Below are 25,149 nucleotides of genomic sequence, written 5' to 3'. Positions count from 1 at the left end.
GCTAGTATAGGGGGCCTCCTCAGGCTGGACAGTCTGGCTCCTACCTCAGTCTGCAGGAAAAGAAAGGCAGGTTCTCTTTCTTCCCAGTGTAGAGCCTCTTTTCGTTGCCATTCATCTACCCGCCCTAGAGGAACCTCTATCGGAGGGCCGACCACGAAAGGGCTGAGATACCTGAAACACAGGAGCCTCAGCCTTACTCTTTTAGCGATGAAAGTCGTTGGTAGGACTTTTCTTGCTGTTTTTAGATATTAAATCTTACGTGGTTTTCTGGGCCAAGGATGAAAAGTCCTCTTTACCAAATCTTGAGAGAAGAGGTGAGAGGAAAAAAAGGGTATAAATCAGTTCTGATTTTGATTGGACGTGACCCCATTAGCCAGGAAAGAGCAAAGCAAAGATGGGTTCTTTTCTTCAGGATTCCCTGAGAAAGCTGAGAAAGATGCAGTAGATTCCTTGGAACTATATCCGAGTCCTTTATCCATACATCTTTCTTCCTAAAGTCCACATCAGATATATGAGTTATTTGAGGGGGAGTCAACTCTGTGTTGAATAATTCCATCTTCCTTCCTGGGAAGGGGCAGGTATTCGAGGCGAGCGATTCTCTCTCTTTGATACTAAAAACTAGACCTTGAGCTAGTTTGGTTGGAGGAAAAAACAAAGGCTGTCTTTCATTGTTTCTCCTTCGAAAGTATCCATTCTTCAAAAATGCTGCCCTCTTAGACGCGGGAAAAACCACCAAGAGTAAATTCTGAAGGTGGGGAATGAGGAGCAGTCAGGTTAAATTTCTCTGGAAAAAATTTCCGAAAATCGTTTCATAAGTCTTTTCAAGTCTGATGAAAGCTGATGGCCTTTTATATTGTCTTCGTCGGAAATCTCTACAATAGGATTCACAGGAGAATGCAAGATATTATCGTTCTCTTTTTCCGATTTTCCGAAGACGGAAGTAGAGACGTCTTTCAAAATATCATCTTGACGCCTGGCGTCCAGTCTCTTGACGCCTGGCGTGTTGGCATCCATTTTCTTAAAGCTTAATGTCTTGGCGTCCAGCTTAATGACGCCTGACATCCTGGTGTCTAACTTCTCGACACTTGACGTCCTGGAGTCCAGCTTCTTTACGCCCGACGTCCTGGCGTCCAGCTCCTCGACGCCCGAAGTCCTGGCGTCCAGCCTCTTGACGCTTGATGTCCTGGCGTCCAGTTTCTCGACGCCTGACGTCCTGGCGTCCAGCTTGAAGCCCGGCGTCCTGGCGTCCAGCTCTCGACGATCCGCCTGAGGCGTGAGAAGCCTCTGACGCTGATGTCCTGGCGTCCAGTTTCTCGAACCTGACGTCCTGGCGTCCAGCTTCTAACATTCGTTGTCCCGCCAAACCTAGAGGTTACTTGAGAACTGGCGCCTGTGCGACATCGGTCAAAAGCTTCCTCCCTTGACATACAGCAACTGGTGGAGAAAAAAACACTTTAACCTCGCCTTTCCTATGGCGAGGGTGAGCGTCCTGGGAAACGTCAACAGGTACGCTCGAGGGGACGACCGCTCGGTAACTAAAGCCTCTCGCCTCCCTTCGTCTTTCGACATTCCTTCTCACAGGGGTTGGTGAGCTTGGAAGAGGTCCAGGACTAGGAGCGCAACAGGACCGAGCAACCGCACCCTCCACTGCACTTGCACTAACAACATATTAACACTTTTATTTTTAGATCTCTTATTGTCGATCACATATTATCCCTGTCTTCTGAGAGGGATTTTACCTGTTGGGGCAGGGTCTGAATGGCCGCCAACAAAAACATGAAGTGTTGGGTCCTTACCTGTTTCAGTAGGGGGTTCAGAGACTACCACTACGGGAGAAGGGTCAATAGGATAGTTAGCAAGGGGAAAAGAATTAACTATTCCCTATTATATCAAGAAGAGTGAGATACAGTACTCTTGGCTCTTCTGAGCCATTCATCACATCTATTCCATTTCCCTTCTTCAGACATACTGAGTGGGGATCCAAGGAGACTTTAGCAAGCCGCTTGCATCCCCATACACATTTTCACACTTGGATGAAGATAGATATGTTATAAGAAAATCCAAAAATATCTAACAAGCCAGAAAATCCAAAGCCAAGCCAAAGTGTACTTCACCAAAATAAGTTGTGAAAAACACAGGCTACAAGCGAAATTCCATCGATGTTACCGACACAGCGGCAGGGAAGATCTGAGGAATAGTTGGAATGGTTCCAGGTACCTGGGTAGAGGGCGCACAGGTGGTTCACCTGACTACCGATCGGCGATTGCCGCGAGTTTTTGAAATTCTGCCGTGACGTCAGGGACTTAAGCTATATATATAACTACCAGGGGAGTTAGATGTTTAAAATTACAGTTCTTCAAGAACATCAAAATTGGAATGATTGAAAATGTGAAAGTTTCTGACAAAATTTCTTTCACTGATCTATTTCCAAAAGTAGACATTCGTTGTCGGTCATACTTTGGACATTCACATAACACATGTCTGACCGTTATTATTACTCTGCATTGAGAGAGAGAGATTATTACTTTTATTAATTAATGTTACTTAATTTACACATTAAAGCTTGAAAACTTATAAATCACATAAAAAATTAAACAAACACTTTTGCAGGGTTTCTCAGTATTCGCAAATGTTTGCGTGTCTGTGAAAAACTCATGTATGACAATTAGTTAGGTTCCAATGAAAAGTTTGTGTGTCTCTGAATTCGAGCAACTCGAATCGCGCAAGTTCAGGGTATTACTGTATTTCTTGAGTCAAATACAAGTATTTATCACACCATATTACAATTCTACATATATTTTTTCATATGAAATGCAATAATGATTATGTGACAGAATCTATAAACAAAGTCACAAACACCACCTACCTATGAGCACTAATAATTAGGCTTTAATAACAGCCAATGGAACTCACAGAGCATGTTAAACACTACATTGAGTTAAACACTAAGCAATAAATACAAAGGGCATTGTATGCAAGCCCTGTCTTTTTGTAAGGAAACTGCAATTTTCCTAACATTCACTTTCATTAAAAGAAAATTCTTTGGGAAATATATGACATAATATCTAATCCTATGAAATCAACATTTACTGGAGTATCCTTGTGAATAAAGATACAAATGTTACCTTATCCAATTATCACAGGTAACCGCAGAGAAAACACTTCATAAACATAAAACACCATCCAAGTATCTACAGTATCAAAAAGCCAATTTATTTTTAACCATACTTCACATTCATCAACCATTACGTTGTGGTGGAAGGCCAGGTTATTAGAAGAGGTACAACATTTCCCTTATGATCTACACACACTCAACTGCCTAGCTACTACTGAGAGAGAAGTGAGAAAGAGTAGCAACAATGTAATGTGTACATGATTTTATGGAAAACTCCCTGTATCCTGACAAATGAAACTTTTTGAATAACACCAATCAAATTAAAAGTCTCAAAAATTGTGAATTACTTATGACAACTGCAGGAGAGAAAATTACAACCAAAAGTCAGTTACATAATTATACAGTACATTAAAGAGTAATATGCTAGGTTACTGCAGACTACTTGTAAAAGTTTACACTGGTACAGTCCGATTGCATTCCACTGTATAATATGTACTGTACCCAAAGTCCACATTACCTGAGACTTTAAATTTGGATCCTTCTTTCGTCTTTTGATCCTTGGCTTTCCTTCATCATCACCTAACATTTTCATGGCTCTCTGCCTCTGTTTCCATGCCACTTTCCTATCTCTTCCATGTTGGCAGTCTAACACTTTTCTGTTTAACATGACATATGGGATGAGGTCTGGACCCCAGAAGATCCTGAAGGGTCTTGAAAACGGTGAAAATTCTGGAATTATAAAAAAAACATCAACTGTTTTATCTTTTGACTCTGTAAAGGTTACAATTTACTGTCATACTATAAACAATAATACTTGGCTAGAAAAAAAGTAATCTAAAAAATTATATATCTTTTTACTCTGTAAAGGTTACAATTTACTGTCATACTATAAACAATAATACTTGGCTAGAAAAAAAGTAATTTAAAAAATTATACTTATCTCATACCAAAGTATTACTTAACCAATTGTGGATGGGTAACATACATATATGTTTACGTATAGCTTTGTGGTGGAGTCCGGGAAACACACTTATGTTCCAAGATTTCGTGCCATACAATTTGAATGAATTTTGTGGGAAAGTGCTCAGATCACTTCCATGGGGCATAAATGAATCATGGCAACTCTTACCCCAACTAACAGCTAGTCAGTACAGCAGAGAGGAATCAGTCTGCCTTGAGATCTCCTAGGGGAATGTTGTCCAAAATTCCCAGCCAATTACATCTTGTAAATATTTTACAATAAATATACTCAGAATCTGTTACTGCTTTTAATTCTTACCTGTTATGATGTTGTGTGCTGTAATTATAATTTTACAAAATAACGTTTTTAAAAAATTAGAAAAAACACTGATAACTTGTAAAATTAGCATATTTTCATGACGGTCTTTTGGAAAAGAGGCCCTGTACTGGGTTGGAAATATTCACTTTCTACTTCCCAAGGAAGGTACAGAAAATTTTATAGAATTTTTTTTTTCTTATGCCATGTACATATGCCTATCTTCCTCTTTCCCCTTGACGATTGGCTATCCTTAAATTTAGGGGTGTGCTTAATATATATTTAGCCCAGACTGTGAGGGTTAATATTAGCTTTATATGATATAGTAGTCATCTCCAAAATTGCTCTTAAAGACAGTCTCCCTTTCCACCTTCCTAAGTTTGCACTAGGTTCCTGAGAGCCCCCTGTGGTGGAAATGGACATTCTCTGCATATTCTGAACTAGCTGAAGCTTGGAGGGGTAGGGATGAAAGCCAATTATAATTATTATTATAAATTATAAGATGGATTTTTATGTGAAAAAACATTTCCAAATTTCAGACTTATTTATTCATACCCTCATTACTTTACAATAGCCAGAGTTAATTACTAAAGTGGAAGGTCTTGTTACCAGAAAATTATCAGATTTTAAATCTGTAAGGGTATATGATTCTGCTGGATGCAAGGTCAATGGAAACGGCAGGCATCTTGAAACTAGCAATAGGTAAGGATACAGACTGGGCCATGCCAATAAAACTATGGGTAGTTATTTGATTGAACAAGAGGCTGCAACAATAAGAAAATGTTTACCACTCTTAGGGTGCAGTAGAAGGTACCCCCAAATATTTAGCCTACAGGTCAGAGGATGCATTATAAGGAGGAGGATGAATGGATTTCCCCTAACATTTTTCATATTTGGTTACTCTGCTACAAAGAAAGGACCAACTCTGCTACAAAGAAAGGGCCAACTGAGTTAGTATCTACACATTTACAAGTCATGCCCCTAAAACCGATAAAAGTAGGCAAGACTTCCATGTGTGTATATATTCAGAATAGAATTTGCATCTGTTCCCTTAAGAAGCAATCAAAGTTGCTAAGGCCCTGACCACACCCTTTGAATCTCAATATGGATTGCTGACACACAGAAGTGGAACAACAGGTATACAGAATGACCTTCTTAAGCCAAAAGGACAGAGTGATTTCAGTAAATTCCCTGCAAGTTGTGACTAAAGATATTACAATTTTTTAACTTTTGAGGTTCTAATTGCACAACATCCTTAGGAAGACTATTCAACAGTACAACAGTATGAGGAATAACAGACCCGAGAAGTTTGACAGCATGTCAACATTTACTGAATACTGATGCTGCAGCTCAGCCCATCTGGCTGCTCTTGAAAGGAAAAGAGGACCAGGGATCAATTGTGATAGCCAAAGTTCGTTAAAATACAGTTTATGAAAACTGACAAACAAAAGACCATCCTCCAATGGTCATAAATGTTAGTGTTATGAGAAACCTACCACAATGAACCACTCTATATAAATCTCTGGCAGAAGCAGACATCCACACCGGAGAACAATAATCAAGTGATGGAAGGACAAAAGGCCTAAAACAGATAGCACTGATTTTATTGTTATACATACAATGTGGTGGCATTTACAAGTTTGGGTTTGTGTGATAAGGTCTGTGTTTTGAAAACCATTATGTTGTTTCATTTGTTTTTTTTTATATTTATTTTGTGTTTGTTAGTGTATGATTGTCTGATTATTCATACTGCTTTTTTCTTTCTTTTACTTACAGTTTGCTTGCATGAGATAGTGCTAAGGTTTGACTCCACTCCCCTTCACTTGAACTATAAAGAATTTTGGGTGACTAAGTAATGACAGGAAACAAGGACTTTACTTGACTTCTGAATGCTCACCCTGCTTTGCAGTAAGTATTATCTGTAAATTGCTGTTGATAGTGCACATGATGAAAACTGGTGTTTCTCGAACATTCCTATTGGAAACATTGTAATCTTAGCATTCAAATCGTTATGTGAGCCTAGAGTCATGATTTATTCAAGCTCCCAGTAGAAACTGATAATACAAAATACTGTCAAATGATTGCTGTAGGTGTATTACAAGGATATTAAAAACAGTGTGAGAGGAATCAGAGTGTGAAGCAGGCTGACAGTGATGTTGTAGTATATAGAATTCCGTGTAAAGAAAGACATATTGGTTCTCAGATAATCAATGCTGGAAAATTCCAAGTAGACTTGACAAAATTATCTTTCAAGTGTGCATTCACCTACCTGCCTGTAGTAACTTTAGGAAATAGTAACATAGTGAAGAAACTTAATGGAAGAGCTCATGGTAGCTTAGTTAAAATAGATGGAATAATCATCTGAAAAAACATTGGATGCATTAATGTAATATTAAGATTGATGAATTAGGTTAGGGTTCTCTTGATTGTTGTCGGAAAACCATAGTATTAAGATTAACAAATCAGGCTAAGTACTGTATTGCTAAGGATAGTCAATAAGCTGTAGTATTAAGGTTAATAATTTGCACCAGACTACCAATCTAATATCTTTTACATGTACATTGTTTGGATGATACTGAATGCAGTTAGAGTATTAAGATTGAGGTTAGAATAAGTTTTGGTGAACTACAATGTTAAGTTTCGGTTAAGTTTCAGTTCTGTAGGTTGAAGTAATAAATAGGTTAAGGAAAGTCAGAGTTTTATTGCAGTAGTAACCTCTAAATTTGTTCCCATCATCCTGCACCAATTGTGTAAAAGAAAAAGTCCCTATAACAAGAGGCCTTACATATAATACCTAACTTCTGTGCAGCATGTGCTGACACTTTCATTAGATATTTCTCAAAAGTAAGAAGTGAGTCAAAAGTTATACCAAGTCTAGCTGACATGCAAATGAATGTCTTCCTTGCCCGACACACACCTGACATGAACAAGCAGATGCCTTTTTGAGAGGTGCAGAGTTCATGGAACTCCAGTGATGAGGTTCCTGTCATCTAGCAACTACGCAATACCCTCTATGACCTCCCTGCTCACAGAGCAGGCTGGGTGTGAGAATCACTTGGGGCTGATTAGCACCACTTCAGTTGTCACTGAAACAGGCACAAGGGGTAGTCACTTGATCCCCCTCCAATGCAGCTGTGAGCAGACGCATTCCAGGAACTCCTTACAGAAAAAGTCACTCTTGAGGATGAATTTCCTCAAATACAACATGAGGCTGAGGAGGCACATCAAAACCAAAATGGCTCATAGGATAAAATACCCAGGTGCTTTGTCAGCTGCTTGGGGATGCGACCTGATTCTCCAAGATTATTACAATCCTCAAGTTGTGACAAAAGTGAGTAGGCAATCTCTCTTATGAAGTGACTATGTCTCTGAAGACATCAAAACAAACCAGTCCACTACGTAAAACAGCACACTCTATCAACTATTGCAAGAGGAGTACAGTCTGTACTTCATACTGCACACGTGCATCCGGGCCGACGCTGTTTGGGAAGCGCAGGCTGCTTGCTAGCCATATGATGGTTACAGTAACACCAGAGTCATAACGTGACTCAACACCCAATTTTTGTCCATTACAACTTTCAATGTTCACTTTCCTTGTTCAAATCCATGTTGGAAAAATAAAGACAAACACCATATATAGTAAAAAATGATTACATAAATTTCAACCTGGCAGTCATCAAGAGCGTACCTAACTTTACAGCGGCTGAAGTAAACAGCAGATGAGGAGGTGTTCCCCCTCACTCACCTCCCTACCATCAGTCAACCACCTTGTTACCAAGTTCCAATAACTGATTCCAGCTTGTGCTGAGGGACACTAATGTACAATAAGCAATGGTTTGTATTCCCATAGAAACGAACATACTGTATACAGTATCAGCCTCAGAAGAAGCAGATATATATGGAAAATGGAAAAGAATTAATGAAGCCAAATTAACACTATAACAAGTAAACAGCCAGCTGTTCATGGGAAATTATCATAGTTACAGACTGGCAAAAGGTACAGGCATTTGCTAGTAAGGTTAGGCAGGTGACTATATACAGTACACAATTTTAAAGAGAAAAAGTAAGAAATTACCAGGCAATATCACAATTTCTGAAAGTAAATTGTATTTTTCCTAACTATACAAACCTGAGGTCCTTTACATTAGGAATTACTTACGGCGAAGCTGGACACGGCTGTTAAACTCTTGAACAAGGTGGTTAGGCAGTAACTACAGTCAGGTAGGCAGAAATACCCACCTGCCCAGATGTAAACATTCCAGTTTGCCTTTCAGTCCAGGTTCAGATTAAGGGGTGGCATGAGGCAGGAATAAAATGTAATGTTAACGACCCCAGGTTTGTATAGTTAGGAAAAATACAATTTACTTTCAAAAATTGTGATTTGTTCCGACACGATATACAAACCATCGGTCCTTTACATTAGGAACTCACTGGTTGGAGGGAGGAATGTGAGTGAGTCTCTTGAACTGACTGGAGTTCTGCACACCTGGGCTACTCCTGGTCAGAAGAGCGCGGAGGACTACCGTGCCTCTGACATATTGATCGGAGTGTAGGAACTGCAAGATCAAATGTCAGATACAGTGAACCCCCCATATTCGCGGGGGATGCATTCCAGAACCCCCGCGAATAGCTCAAATCCACGAATGCTTACAACGCCCCTCTTAAAACGCTTATACCTGTCTACCATGAAAGGTCAAACACCAAAGTATGCCTAAAAATACCAGCCTTTTGTCAAATATACATTAAACTATTACCTTATTACTGTATTAATCTTTGAAATGATACTATTAATATAATTTCAAGCCATCTTAAACATTTTATCATTACATTTATACGTATTGTACTGTATGGCTTACAGCTGTTGGTGAAAATAATCCAGTCCCCCTTATAAAAATGTATTCAGCCAAACACATTTTCTTTCATACAGTTATAAGCTAACTGTCCAGTTTTCTTTTCAGATATTGGTATTTACGCTACAGTATGTAATTCACAAAAAGAGAGCGATACAAAAATAAAAAAACTTATGCACATTTAAAAAATTTATTACTATGTATATTTGTACCTGTCTACCATGAAAGGTCAAACACCAAAGTATGCCTAAAAATACCAATTACATCAAATATACATTAAACTATTACCTTATTACTGTATTAATCTTTGAAATGATACTATTAATATAATTTCAAGCCATCTTAAACATTTTATCATTACATTTATAAGTCACGTCCCTGTATGGCTTACAGCTGTAGGTGAAAATAATCCAGTCCCCCTTACAACATTCAGCCATATTCAGCCACACACATTTTCTTTCATACAGTTATAAGCCGTCCCGTTTTCTTTTCGGGGGGGAACCATTGGTATTTACGTATACAGTATGTAATTCACAAAAAGAGAGCGATACAAAAAATAAAAAAACTTATGCACATTTAAAAAAATTTATTACTATGTATATTTGTACCTGTCTACCATGAAAGGTCAAACACCAAAGTATGCCTAAAAATACCAGCCTACATCAAATATACATTAAACTATTACCTTATTACTGTATTAATCTTTGAAATGATACTATTAATATAATTTCCAAGCAATCTTAAAAATTTTATCTTTACATTTATACATAAGTACTGCATGGCTTACAGCTGTAGGTGAAAATAATCCAGTCACTCCTACGTATTCAGCCACGCACATTTTCTTTCATACAGTTACAAGCCGTCCTGTTTTCTTTTCGGGGAGAACATTGGTATTTACGTATACGTAATTCACAAAAAGAGAGAGACAAAAAATAAAAAAAATTTATGCACATTTTAAAAAATTTAATACTGCTTATATATTAAGATTACTACATACATAAATCATACGGGTACTCACCAGCGATGAATGTTGATTAAAGATGATGATGATGAATTAGCTATGCAGTGCCATGAATGACGATGAAGATATGACTGCACAGCAAAGCAGAGGAGTTACAACTCATCTGAGGGTGCCTCTTCACCTTCAGGAGGTGCTTCAGGAGGCACTTCTTCAGTTGATTTGGGAGGCACTACTTCAAGCGATTGGGTAGTGCCTGAGGCACTAATTCAGGCAATTGGGGAGGCACTTCTTCAGGTGATTAGAGAGGCACTACTTCAGGCGATTGGGGAGGCACTTCTTTGGGCGATTTGAGAGGCACTACTTCGGGTGAGTTGGGGGGCTTTGGAGGGGCCTTCTTTGTCCGTTTGATGAACATGGTGATAGGCAGCTGCTGTCGCTGCTTTTTCATGGTGGTGAGGGTTTGATTATAGGGCTCCCATGCTAAATCAAGGATGTTTGAAAACTTTAAGGAGCGTTCCACAAAAGGATCCCATGTTGAAACATACTCCTGCATATCCTTAATCATTCTCTTAATGTGGGACAGACGTTCCAAAGTCAGGCCGCTCTCCTCTTCCTCCTGCTCCTCCCCTGAACCTCGCATATTTTCTTCCTCACTGGCGGACTTCATCAGCTCTTCCAAATCCTGGTCCGTCAGGGGGGTCAGAGTGAGCATCAATAAGGGTGCTGATTTCATCCTCGGTGATGTCCTCGAAGCCTTCCCCACCTAGAATCCTTGCCAACTGGACAGCCCTATTAATGGCTGAATGTTGAACTTCTTCAGGAGAGAAGCCCCTGTAATCATGAACACACTCCGGCCACAACTTGTTCCAGCATGCGTTCAGGGTCTCCTTCATGTCATTCAGTGATTGGCTGATGATGCTCAGACATGTGGCAACCGTGAATTTACGCCAATATTCTTTTAGCGTAAATTCACTGTCACTGTCCATTGCATTTACAAAGTGCTGGAGGGAGTTCCCGAGTATAGAGTGCCTTGAAGGCACGGATCACGCCCTGGTCCATAGGCTGGAGGAGAGAGTTGGTGTTGGGAGGGAGGAACTCAAGCTGGACTCCCTTGTAAGAAAGATCGAGAGGGTGGCCACCAGCATTATCCATAATCAGCAACCAGTACTCTGTGAGGACTTTGGTGATCCAGGCCTTAGGGTTATGCATCCAGAACACAGGAACAAATGCCTTGTTCTTATTCTTGAGGGCCCAGGGGTTTGCAGCCTTGTAAATGAGGCCTGGTTTAAGCATGAAACCAGCTGCATTCCCACACACGATGAGGGTAACCCTATCCTTCTGGGCCTTGAATCCGGAGGCTTTAGCTTCGTCCTTCATAAGGTATGTCCGGGACGGTATCTTCTTCCAGAACAGGCCAGTCTCATCCATATTGAACACCTGTTCTGGATGTTAGCCCTTCTCCTCGATGATCTTCTTGAAGGCCTCCGGATATTTCGCGGCTGCTTCAATGTCTGCAGATGCTGATTCCCCATGTAATGTAACAGACTTTAGGTGGAACTGCTTTTGAAATCGGTGGAACCACCCCTTGCTGGCCTGGAAACCTTGAGGCGCTGATGATGGTCCTCCTTGGGGCTCTTCTCCCTCTTCTTCTTCTGCTGGTTCAGCAAAGCCTAAGAATTCTAATTCGCCTTCTTCAACGCCTTCCTCTGCCTGTACTACGTTGTCGCCTTCCTTAGCAGTTGATAACTGCTGGTAGAGTTGTCACGCTTTCTCGCGAATGATGTTGGAGTCGAGGGGCACGTTCTTCTGCCGGCAGTCCTTTATCCAGATTGTCAAGGCAGATTCCATCTTCACGATTGTTTTATCCCGCACTGTCGAAACTGTCTTTGCACTACCAAAGTAGCTCATACTCACAGACTTGCGTATCTCCGCTTCTTTCTTCTTGATATATCTCACTGTGCTCTCATTAACACTGAAATGGCGGCCAACCGCGGCAAAACTTTTGCCCTCCTTTAACTTGTCAAGAAGTTTCACCTTCTCCTCGAGTTTCATAACAGTCTTCTTTCTTTTAGACTTTGCCAGAAGGCTTTGAAGGAGCAGGGCGTTTTTTAGGAGGCATTTTAGGGCCGAATACCGCTGATGCATAAAGATAAAAAATCCAAACGGAAAGATGCACGGTTTCACACTGTAAGAAGATGCTGCGAACTACAGTACGCACAAGTGAGAAGGATACCGTGGAGCGGTCTCCCAGAATTCCATGTTCGCGAGTTGGTTGTGAATGTTCAGCCAATCAGCGCCAAGTGAACAGCCAATGAGCGCCAAGGAAAATGAATGGTGCTTCTGGATTGGCTGCTTTGCAGATGACAGCCAATAGTGTGTCAAGTATCACTGGTCCTGGGTACACAGCGTCCAGCATCGCGAGTTCTTTATATTTGCAGAGAGGTGGCTTGGGTGAAGCACTTTTAAGAAAAACAAATATATGTTATTGAAATTTTGCTGTGTTTACGTTAATATATTACAGTACTGTAATATTTGAAAATTAGTAAAGTCATTTTTTTGCCCAAGTCACAATCATGACTTAGGCATAGTGATAATAATGCCTAAGTCACTGAGTGACTTAGGCAGAAAGCTTTTGGGGAAATTTATTCCACTTACTTTCTACATCTGACTTAGACAAGTATACCAGTATTGGAGATTTGATTTAGGCAAAAATCCAAAAATTAATGAAAAATGACTTAGGCAGTTAGTTTGAGGGTGACGATATACTTAGTACATACATGAAAATGCTACGTACCGCAGATGTAAACATACGTACCCTGCAGTATTCCTGTTGTCTTACGTATTTTAGATATGCTCTACATACTACCCATAGTACTGTACTGTACTATGTATCATCCTAAAACACTTTTTTATGTAATATTTAAAAATCATACAACAAAACATTTTATAAAATGTACGTACTGTATGCGCAGAGGATCAGTGTTAGTATATGTACGCGCAACCAGTAGTACCATGCGTATACCGTAGCGGCAAATTATCGGCAAATGACCCAATATAACTCGTTTTATTGCTATCTCTCGTTTGTGTGTTTTGCGTGTACAGTACTATGGCCTAAAAATATTTTTTGAAATCGTGCATTAAGATGTCCTCTGAATGCTCTGCTTCTTCTAAGGCCTCTGGCCATAGCCTACAATTACTGTAATGACTGATGAGAAGAAAGTACTGTAGACATAACTGTTTTGTTAAGAGAGGGCAAAAGTCACGGAGAGGTAGCAGCCCATTACAGCAACATTAACTACGGCGACTGCATTGAGCATGAACAAGGTAAAACACTCATGCAGCCCTACTGTACCACCTTCGTTGCCATGTTCAAATACCTTGACATGACAGCGCCTCCCGTCATTCATCGTACTGCGCAGCTAATTCATCATCATCATCATCTACAGCATACAGTAATCAACATTCATCAGCAGTTACTACCCATATGATTTAACTTTATTATTTATTATTATTAAGGTACCCAGTGTAGTATTACATAATATTATTATTTAATTTCTATTACTATTATATGTACAGTACTGTAGTACAGTATTGTTATTGATTTACATGATTATTTAATGTTATTATACAATAAATATGAAAATTCAGAATATTGCTATACGAAAAAGACAAAAAAATCTGCATCCGCGAATACGTGAGTTTCCCGCGAAAATTTTTTAGATAGGTTCCACAGAAAAACCCGCGAATGGGTGAGTCCGCAAACCTTGAGAACGCGAATACGGGGGGTTTACTGTGCTGGACCTTTTCACGAGTGAGGAAATGTAACTCATACAAAACAAGAATCTTAGAGTTGGAGGCAGTGAGGAAAACCCGAGATAGGGATTCCCTTATTGCCAGTCTCTCGTTCCTCCCCTTGCTAGAGGAAGGAGCGGAATTGCTTCTATGATTCTAGAAGAAAAATAGAACAGGTGCTCGATGCGTAGTCTTACCGCATCAAACGCCAGATCTAGCAAGTATTGGTTCGAGTCCTAATCTCATCCCGAAGGAGGAGAAGTAGGAGGACAGGGAAGGAGGCGGAAGACAGGCCAGTCACTCTCGGTATCCTTCTGACTTCCAGAACCAACACCTTAGGCAAGATGCTACTAGCCCTCTTGAAGGAGCTGGGTAAGAAAACACAACTTGTTGAGCAGCCACCAAAGGGCCAAGAAAAATAGGTTCCAATATCCCAACGTTTTGAGAGAGAGAGAGAGAGAGAGAGAGAGAGAGAGAGAGAGAGAGAGAGAGAGAGAGAGAGAGAGAGAGAGAAGAGAGAGAGAGAGAGAGTAATTGTCGTAAGTGAGTGCTTGGTTGTTGGAAGAGGGATGAGGTCGTTAGTTTGTTTACTGGCGCTGTCTGTCTGTGGAATATGTGTGTGAGGATTTTTCGGTTTTAAAAGGCAGTTTTTTTGAGTCTTGAGTCAGAGCTAGTGCTGGTCTGTTTTTTGGTTTGGACAGTTTTTTTTGTGCTGATGCAAAGTTGTTTTCCCTTGTTAGTGTGCTGTTCTTGTTGCTGTATGTTCATGAGTCGTGTGTTTTTCTGTTTTGGTTTGGTTTGTGTGGTTTTGTGTGCTGTGTTGGCGACCGTGGACGCCTTACTCCATCTTCCAGCAACCGAGGACCAGGGTGAGTGTTGTGTACTGTTTTTTTTGTTTTAAAATCCCGCCACATAATATTTGGCGCCCAACGTGGGGCAGCTGGTATTTCAGCTGCAATTGAGGTTGGTGGCTGGTAGTGTGACTGAAGAGAAGGATGGAAGAGGAACTGGTGAGGTTGCGAGAGGAGAATACGTGGTTGAGGGGTGAGAATGAGAGATTGAGGAGTCAGTTGGAGGAGATGGGGGGAATGCTAAGAAGTGCAAAAGAAGAAATGAAAGGGGAGATGAAAGAGTCAGAAGAGAGAATGGAAGAGAGGGTGGATAAAAGTTGGAGGGAATGATGAAAGGTGTGGAAGAAATGGTGAAAGGTATGTTCAAGGGTGTTTTTGGAGAAGGGGCTGTTGGAGGCAGGTTCTCTGGAACGTGTGAAGGGGCAAGAGAGAAAGAAAAGGAGGAAGAAGTGAATGGAAGCGTGAGTGATGAAAGTGATATGGGAATAGGAAGTAAGAAACGAGGGAATGAGAGGCAGGGTAAGGAAAAGGGAATGAAAAGCAAGGGAAGGAACAGAGGAAAGTAAGGATAAGTCAGGGAAGAAAAAGGGAAGAAGGGAAAGGGAAAGGAAACTGGTAAGAAGGGTAAGGAAGTGGGAAAGGCAGGAAAGAAGGGAGAGGGTGAAGGCAGTAGTGATAGTGAGGTGGATGGAGGTGAGTGGATAAAAGTGGATAAAAAGAGGGGAAGAAGAGTGTAATGAGTAAGATGAATGTAAGTGCAGAAGTGGACTCTTTGTATTCGGAAGAGGGTATGAAAGGACAGAGCGAAAGTAGCGAAAGTGAGAGTGAAAGTGAGAAAGAAGTGAGAAAGGCTATGTATGTGAGGGAGGTACCCGGTGTGAAAAGTATAATGAGTATGGAAGTAGGGATGTGCATGATTTCTTTAGGGAGTATGAAAGGTTTTGTCAGGATAAGTATGGGGAAAGTAAGAGAGTGTGGGCACGAGAATTAGGAGAGTATTTGACTGGGTTTTTACTTGATATGTATAGGGTTATTATGAGTGTGGGGATGTTGAGTATGACAAGGTGAAAGCTAGACTAGTTGAGCAAGCGAGGCGTATGAAAGCGAGTGTTAAGTATAAGAGGAAGAATGAATTTGATGAGGCAAGAATGAAAGCTGGGGAAACCTTGTCACTGTATGCTTGTAGGCTGGAGACGTTGGCAAGGAAGAAGTTTGGGGATGATGGGATAGATGAATGTAAGGAGTTAGTACGAAGTTGTTAGGGACAGTGCCAGATGGAGTTAGAGAATTTGTGAACTTGAAGCGGAAGGAGAAGAAAAGATGGACGAATGAAAGGTTGACTTGGGGAGAAATTTTGGAAATTGTAGAAGATTATGAGCTTGACAGGGTTATAAAAGAGAGCAGAAGTGTAAGTGTAAGGGCTGGGGTAGATGAGAGGGTACCAGAGTTCGGAAGCTTTAGGGATGCAGTGTTGAGGGGCCCAATGAGAATGGCCGATAGTGTAATAGATAGGAGTGTAAGAGCAAGTAATGTGGAGGTGCCAGGGAGGATGAATGATGGGTTTGTAAAGGGAACAACGGGTTGGACGGGTTAGGGATAGTAGTGTACAAAGGGGAAGGTCGATGAGTGGAAGTCGAGCGAAGTGTTTTAGATGTGGAAAGGAAGGACATACAAAGAATGGGTGTAGGTGGGCTTTAGGAGCGTGTTTGGGTGTGGGCAATCGGGACATTTGGTAAGGGAGTGTCTGAAAGATAGGGGTTAAATGCTACAGGTGCGGACAGGTGGGTCATATTGCTAATGGTTGTAGGGGTACCAGTGAATGTAATATGTGGCAACTGTGGTAAGAATGGGCATTATGCGAGAATGTGTTCAGAACCGAGAGCGAAGTGTGTCGAATGTGGAATGGAAGGGCATGTATCAAGTGTATGTAGACGAAAGAGGGTGACTGTGACAGCGAATTCGGGAAACTGAGTGTGAAGGGGTTCAAATGGGTGGGTCCTCCAGGATGCAAGCGGTGCGTGTGATGCATGTACGTGAGGGGTTGTTGCATGAGGATCAGCAGTTTGTTTTGATAGAGTATGGTAGGAAACGTAAGAAAGGGAAGAACGTAAGTAAACTGAATGGTCGTAAGTTGTGTGATAGGGTGTGAGTGCCAAAGTGAAAATGAGTGATAAAGCGTGTAATACGGATGAATGGGATGGTATGAATAGAACGTATAGCATATGCGGGTTTGATATAACTGAGTTGACTGAACGTGTAGGGGTGAGTGAACGGTTGGAGGTGAGCGAAAGTGTAAGAGTAAGAGAGCGTAGCAGTGATAGACGAGTGATTGAAAGCATGAATGAATCGTTGCAAGAATTGGAAAGGTCAATGAGCGAATGGGATGGGTTAGTTGAAGAATTGGGGGAGGTATTTGGGAACGAGTTAGAGGGTATAGATGAGATTGTGGATGAAATTGAGAGTGGGAATAGTGAAGAAGACAGCGTGAATCTGAGAGAGAATGGAGGAGAAGATGTGGATTTGAATGTTGCTAGAAGAGAGAATGATTCTGAGAGAATGATTGCGTGCCCATGAACGCGATCTAGAGGACCTGCTAGTGAGCATCCGTGGGTGTTATGTAAAGGCGATTTGAATGCAGTGTGGAAGGTATTGGTTGGGAAATGCTAAAAAGGGGGGAGAAATATAGAGGGATGAATAAACTTGTTTTTATTTAGCATTTCCCAACGTTTTGAGAGAGAGAGAGAGAGAGAGAGAGAGAGAGAGAGAGAGAGAGAGAGAGAGAGAGAGAGAGAGAGAGAGAGAGAGAGAGAGAGAGAGTGTAATTGTCGTAAGTGAGTGCTTCGGTTGTTGGAAGAGGGATGAGGTCGTTAGTTTGTTTACGGCGCTGTCTGTCTGTGGAATATGTGTGTGAGGATTTTTCGGTTTTAAAAGGCAGTTTTTTTGAGTCTTGAGTCAGAGCTAGTGCTGGTCTGTTTTTTGGTTTGGACAGTTTTTTTTGTGCTGATGCAAAGTTGTTGTTTTCCCTTGTTAGTGTGCTGTTCTTGTTGCTGTATGTTCATGAGTCGTGTGTTTTTCTGTTTTGGTTTGGTTTGTGTGGTTTTGTGTGCTGTGTTGGCGACCGTGGACGCCTTACTCCATCTTCCAGCAACCGAGGACCAGGGTGAGTGTTGTGTACTGTTTTTTTTTGTTTTAAAATCCCGCCACACCAAGGGCCTGTGGGCAAGACCACAGGAAGACAAGAGTGTGGTCTAAGAGGCCACATCTTGCTTCCAGACTGACAGAAACTTCCTGAATGCGAGGGATGGACCAAGCCATTGACTTCGTGAGCTCTTGTTGCCAGCTGAGTACCTCCTTCGATTGCTTCAGGAAGCCAGGTGAAAGGTGCGTCCTTAGACACTTCTTCCTTGGGAGAGAGAGTACCACCGAAAACGTCAACGACATCCAGGTTAGGAATGTCGAGCCTTTTCAGAAAGTACCATAGCTCCCTAATAGGACAAAGTAACGACTGATCTGGATCATCGATACAATGTCCAAGGAGGAGGGGGAACAAGAATGACTCAAACCCTACAATAGATGCCAATGGATTCAGAGTCCACTTACAACACCCGAGAAGGAGTCGAGGTATTGATCCCCCCCTCACCTGTTCTTCCATCTTCTATGCCAAGGATGGAGCGAGATGAGAGATGGTCCTAAGAGGGCACATCTCTATCCGACAACTCTCGTAAGGGCGCGTGCAGAGCATGGGACAAGAACCCTAAATGAGAGTCACATGCCACCCAGGGAACAGTTCCCTGGAACAGCAAGACCGAAGAAGCTTCTCATCCATAGCTAAATCTCAAATGAGGAGAAGAAGGCTACTTCAGATAGAAGACTACGTCACATGGGCCTACGTTCTTCACAAATGAAAGGGAGAGAAGCAACCCTCGGTGAAGATGACGAGGAAGTCCAGACTTGAAGAGCGACTCTGACCCAAGAAGAAGTTCCGTCAATGACACCAACCAGCGAAGACGGATCCAGTCCCTGGGACAGTGTTGCAAAGGACTTCAAGAGATATCCAGCTATATCCGTTGCCGCTCCGCGAGAAAGCCTATGCTTGCAAGGAAAGCTGGAAGGTCTCCCAATCCTCAACACACAGGGATGTACTGCCTGAAGAACTGCTTCTTGTGTAGCTGCTACAGGAGGTTGGGTCAAGCAGAACTCTTCTCAATGCCTTGGAAGCAGAGCCATCAGGTTAGGCAAAAGGTGAAGTCTTCCAGCATTTGTCTGTAACTCAGGGTGAGGAATGCTTGTGAACCCCTGGTGAAAGAGACAAATACGGAAGGAAAAACATAGTTATCAATTTTCCCCAAAAAGACAGCATGTCTCACCATAACAGCCCATGGGTCTAGTACGAAGGAGCGAGAAAAATACTGACTTTGTTGTGCAGGGAGGCAACAGAAAGACAGTGGGGATCTCTCAGTCGAGCAGTCTCTTCGTGAGTCTTCATGAGGGAAAGAGTGAAGAGCACGTTCCATCCCGATAACTCAAACCCAAGGCCGAGCTCACCTGCTAATACATCCCCACCGGGAATGTATCTGGCTAATTGAGCTATCAAGTGCGCTATAGAACATTCGAGCGCCTGCAAATGTCGACGAATGAAAAAGGAGGAAAAAGCGATTCGCTCGTTTGTCGACGAATGCCACTACTGTGGTTTTGCTGTTCAACGAAACCACTGAGTGTCGCAAAACTCATCCTGAATTCTCGGAAGGCCAAAAGGCTGCCTGAGTCCAGGATGTTGATGAGAAGGTACTAATCATCTCAGTCACACACCTTCAAGACAAAGTCTTACAGGTGTGCGCCTATTCCTTGATCGGTGAATTCGGGAGTAGACACACGATGTGAGGTGAACATGCAAGCATATTCGAAAGTTCCTTCAATGAAGCATTAGCATAGCTCTTTCCTCATACTCATGGGAAAGCTTCTGCAAGATGACAGGATACCAAGAGGTTTGATGAAAAGAATTGCCAAGACCCAAGGGAAATAGATACTTCTCTTGAAGGAATCCATTCCCAGGTCTCGGCAATGTCGCTGCCAGCTCCAGAGACTTGATAAGTATCATTTCATCCAGGCATCTACAGTACTTCTGCCTGGTCAATGCTTCTTTCTCTCTTTCCTTCTGCCCTCCTCCCTTATGGAACAGAGGGTGGAAAGAGAGACAGTTATGCGTACTTTCCCAGAAGGGAAGAAGAGGGCTATGTGTTCCGCGATCTTCTTCCAAAGCCTGGGACTTCTTAGGAGTTGAGGGGGGCTGGCTTGAACTCAAGGTTGACCTGAGATGACTAAGACCCAAAGGTCTTGGCCACTGTCCAAAGGACAAGGCAGTGCCCTGGTATGAACCTTGATTACTGCGTTATCTGGCAAATCTCTGAAAGAGAAAGGCAGAATCAAGTAAAGATTCGTTCCTAAGGGTCGAGTCACTCAGGACTTATGAAAGTGGAGATCCGAATTAGGACAAAGTCCTTCTTCTTAGCACCAGAATTGCCCACAGATTGCTGTCTGGTATAGGAAGACCCAGCCCTGGACAGGACCAGTCTCCAGAAGGCAGGATTCTTTCCAAGAATAGTCGTATCCAAGGAGAGAAAGCCTAAAAATGAAGGATCATGGGTCCATCAGGAGTGTGCCTGGAGGAAGCCAGCAGGTGCCCTCCAAGCTCGCAGCCTCTCATTGCAGAAGAGAATACCTTTCATGGCAAGGAGAAGCAGAGAGAGAGAACCCAGTCCAGGTGAAGCAGAGTCAGAACAACCTGCAGTCGTCAAGACCCTCCGAGGCAAGAAGAATTTGTACTCTTTCGAGGCAGGAGAGGCGCTTGATGTCTCGACCTGAATGAACTCCTTGTCCGAAGAAAAGTATTCATCTGGTCGAGAAAGCTCTCGTAAGCAAGGACCGCAGCGGCCCCCCGAAACCCTCAGCCCCTTCAAGAACTGCAAGGGCTGTGAGTGATGAAGATTATTCATTGGGGAAGCCACGGTCCTGTCCCAGGGATCCTCTTGCTGACAAATCGGCACAGGTTCTCCGAGAAACTAGAGCAATCGCAACTTGAAGAGCAAGACCCTCGCTGCTCCCGAGGTGTGAAACTCCTGTACACCTCTCCTTGGACGGAGACCTTGAAAGATCTCAAGAAACCCTCCTCGGCTACCTGGTTGTACTAGAGATATCGGGGGATCGACATCCAAAGCACACAAGGCAGCCAAACTCCGAAGACAAATTCGTCGGAGCTCTCTCTGTCCGTCCCGCGCCTCTTGCAACAACCGAGAGGAAAAGAGAACAGGTAAGGAGAAAGAGTACCCCTACCTGTCCTGCCAGTGAGTCCAGCATGAGAGGCGGACCATGAACAATAATCAACCAAAGGAGATTATTGACACGGGAAGAGGAGCGCTTGTACCGTGGCAAAGCACTTTCCTGGGAAGAGCAGAAAGTTCACTTGAACAGTGCCGAGAACCCAATTCGGAAAAACCGAGCAGGGCCGAGCCGAGCCAATCACGCCAACGTAATGCAAACTGGGTGGTATGCGGTGGACTGGAAGGCAGGCAGGGCGGGCCGAGTCAGTCTCGCGAATGAGACCAGGGGCTGGGCGGGGCGAGCAAGGCGAGCAAGCCAAGCAAGCCGAGCGGATTGCGCAAATGCAATCGGAACTGGACAGGGCGGAACTCATATGCCGTGAACTAGTGCTAATTTCCCAAACTCTAAACTCCTTCGAGGCCGAGGCCCCTCGATAAGAAGGTTTAAAGGGAATTCAGTGTTTGCTATCCTGCATGCTCGAACCCTAAGGTTCAAGACACGAGGATGAAATCCGGGCAAGCAACTGAAGCAGCTGGCGGGCAGTATCGAGACACCTGGGTGTCTCGGCACTTTCTCTCACCCTGTGCCTCTCACCAGGAGAGCGCTTGTGATTCATAAAATTCGAGCGACCTATGAGACTCACAAAAATCGGGAGAGGCTGCTTTTGGTTTCCTAAGAAATCGAAAAGAGCCAGGCACAGAACCAGTCTTAGACGCAGACTTCTAAGACTGGCAATGAGGCTCTCAAGGCCCCCGAAACGCTAGACCCCAAAGGAAGGGCCGAGGCACCCAGGTGTCTCAGCTCTTCCTGCCAGCACTACAAGTGCTCCTCGAGCACTTAGCAGTGCTTGGTCAGGTTCCCAACCTGGTGTCTCGATCCTATCAGTTCAAACACCAGAAGAAGCAGGGAAGAGGTTCCCTACAGGAGTCCTGCAGGACTTCTAAGGGTCTGCCTCTTTTCTTGGAGGCTTTTTTCTCTCGTTGGCTCTTCCCACCCTTGGGTGGGAACCGATTCGCATTCTCTTCTGGGGTCTCGCATCTCAGGGTCCACAAGAGGCTGCACCCTTGTTGCCAGTCTTAGAAATCTGAGTCTAAGACTGGTTCTGTGCCTGGCTCTTTTCGATTTTTTAGGAAGCCGAAGGCAGCTGCTCCCAATTTTTGGGAGTCTTGTAGGTTGCTTGAATTCTATGAATCATGAACACTCTCCTGGCGAGAGGCACAGGACGAGAGAAAGTGCTGAGAAACCTGGGTCTCTCAGTGCCATTACCTGTGTGTCTGGGTGCTGAGACACCAGGTGTCTCTATACTGCCTGCCAGCTGCTTTGGTTGCTTGGTCGGGTTTCATTCTCGTGTCTTGAACCTTAGGGTTTGAGCATGCACGATAGCAGACACAAAATTCCCCTTTAAACCTTCTTCTTGAGGGGCCTCGGCCTCGAAGGAGTTTAGAGTTTGGGAAATTAGCGCTAGTTCATGGCAGACAAGTTCCACCCTGTCCAGTTTCCGACTGCGTTCACGCGATCAGCTCAGCTCGTTCGTCTTGCTCACCCTGACCAGCACATGGTTGCATTCGTGAGACTGGCTCAGCTCAGCTCGGCTCGCCCCACTTGCCTTCCAGCTCCGCTTATTGCGTTCGCGTGATCAGCTCAGTTTGGCATGGCTCAGCTCGGCCCCACTCAGTTCTTTCAAATCGGGTTCTCGGCACTGTCCGAGTGAACTTTCTGCTCTTCCAGGGAAATGCGCTTTGCCATGGCACAAGTGCTCTTCTTCACCATAAGCATCACCTCGGTTGATTATTGCTCACAGTCCGCCTCTCCTGCTGGTCTTAATGGCAGGACAGGTAGGGGTGCTCTTTCTCCTCATCTATTCTTTTTTCCCACTCGGTTGTTCTGAGAGGTGCGAGAAGGACAGAGAGAACTCCGATGAATTTGTCTTTCTTCGGAGTTTGGCTGCCTGGCGTGCTTTTGGTGTTGGTCCCCTGATCGTCTCATAATACAACCAGGTAGCCGAGGAGGGTTTCTTGGGATCTGTCAAGGTCTCCCTCCAAGGAGAGAGGTACAGTAGAGGAGTTTCAAGCTTTGGAAGCAGTGAGAGTCTTCCTCTTCAAGTTGCGATCACGCTGATTCATTAGCGCAAGGATCTCCGGAACAGGACCACAGCTCCCCCCAATGGATAATCTTCATCAGTCGCTATAGAGGGATGAATAAATTTGTTTGTATTTAGCATTTCCCAACGTTTTGTGAGAGAGAGAGAGAGAGAGAGAGAGAGAGAGAGAGAGAGAGAGAGAGAGAGAGAGAGAGAGAGAGAGAGAGAGCGCGTAAGAGAGCGTTAGTAAGTGCTTGAGGTTGTTGAAGAGGGATGAGGGTCTTTAGTTCAGTTTGTTTACGGTGCTGTCTGTCTGTGCAAATGTCGAGGGAGTTTTTTCAGTTTTGAGTGAGTCTTGAGCTGAGTTCTGTGCAAGGCGGACATTGATGGTGGATTATTGTATGTTTCATGAGTCGTGTGTTTTCCGTTGGATGTCATTGTTGTCTGTGCATGTGTCTCTTCCTTTTGCTCGTTTTTCTGGGGTTGAAAGTCTGTTTTCGGTTTTGTTTGTGTAATTTTGTCTACTGTGTTGGCGACCGTGGACAAGTTCATCCATCTCCCAGCAACCGAGGATCACAGTGAGTATTGTATGTGGTTATATGTTCTGTGTATCTGTGTTGTGTATTGTTTTTGTGTTTTTTTAAATTCCGTCACATCGCAACCCTTGCAGCTCCCAAGGAGGCCGAGAGTTTCAGGGGCTTCCACAGTCCTTGCTTGCAAGAAGTGTTCTCAACCATATGAATACTTTTCTTCGGACAAGTTCATTCAGATCAAGTCACCAGGCTCCTCCCCCGCCTCGACAGAGTACGAATTCTTCTTGCCTCAGAGGGGTCTTGCCAACTCCAGGTTGTTCAGACTCTACTACAGATAACTGGATGGGGTGATACTTTTCGAGTATGGACCTGACAGTGACATTTCCAAGACCTGGGAATGGATTCCTTCAGGAGAAGCATCTATTTCCCTTGGGATCTCAGCAATTCTTTTCATCAAATTTCTGTCCCGCTTCCTCTCCCGCACTCACAGGAGCGGTCAGGGCAGCTCCAGCAGGAGACCAGGAGGAGCCACCCAGAGACTTGTCGCTGAGTCAACAGGAGCAATAACACAGGAAGCACAGCAGGAGCAGAAGGGACCACAGATACACCAGGGGCAATGCCACAGCATACATGAAGGCCAGCAATGACAGTAGTCGATCCACATCAGTGGGACACAGAGTCAGAACGACCCCGACGTGGACCTATGCCATTTCAACCAGGTACTGTGGTCAATACCAAAGCAAACACTGTATGAACGTCGGGGCTCCTTCAGGCAAAGATATCCCAAACTGAGATATCCAGCCAACTACTGGTGTGCCTACAATCAATGCTCACTGTCAACCTGAAAGAAAAAGCAAAGATGATTAGTAGAAGGAGACTCTTCTTGCTCCGAGGGAAACTACCCTACAAAGCAAGAGGAGGCGCCTGAGAAGAGGTTCCCCCCCACCCAGCAGTCTTCGCCCAACGAGCAAGTGAAGAGGGCGAAGGAGAGAAGAAGAACCTAAAGGGAGAGAGACAAGGAAGAAGGAGAGGCTACCAAGGGCACTGTGGAAGCGAAACTCGCCAATGACGGCCCGCAACCTTCTGCCAAAACTACTCCACAGTGCAGGTGGCAAAGAACAACACTCAGCACAAGTAGAAGGGAGTAGTCATGCCCCTGAAATCGGAGGGCGAGCCCAAGAAGTGGAGCGAACTGTTACGTCCCAATCACTGAAGGGGGTAGGAGTTATTATGTCCCAATCTAATATATCTGAACGTACAAGGGAATACCTTCAGTATCTATTTAACAGGCTTACAGGAAGAGAAGCATTACCACTTGGTTACGCCTCTCTAATATGCGCCCTTGGCCATCAAACCCAAGACACAGACACTGG

At 43.5% G+C, this 25,149-nt stretch overlaps 1 protein-coding gene across 2 annotated transcripts in view; it reads right to left on the bottom strand.

The window, feature by feature from the left end:
• Positions 1-25,149, bottom strand: part of LOC136856108 (uncharacterized) — a 140,928-nt gene that overhangs the window by 40,557 nt on the left and 75,222 nt on the right. For both annotated transcript variants that reach the window (XM_067133767.1, XM_067133760.1), the window contains exon 2: positions 3,633-3,844. In XM_067133767.1, the coding sequence (XP_066989868.1) occupies positions 3,633-3,844 (212 nt within the window). The remainder of the gene's footprint in view (positions 1-3,632; positions 3,845-25,149) is intronic.

The sequence above is a fragment of the Macrobrachium rosenbergii genome, chromosome 3 (genome assembly GCF_040412425.1).
Source record: "Macrobrachium rosenbergii isolate ZJJX-2024 chromosome 3, ASM4041242v1, whole genome shotgun sequence".
Lineage (NCBI taxonomy): Eukaryota > Metazoa > Arthropoda > Malacostraca > Decapoda > Palaemonidae > Macrobrachium > Macrobrachium rosenbergii.
Note: the sequence above shows the minus strand (reverse complement) of the source record. Positions and strands in the feature narration are given on the sequence as shown.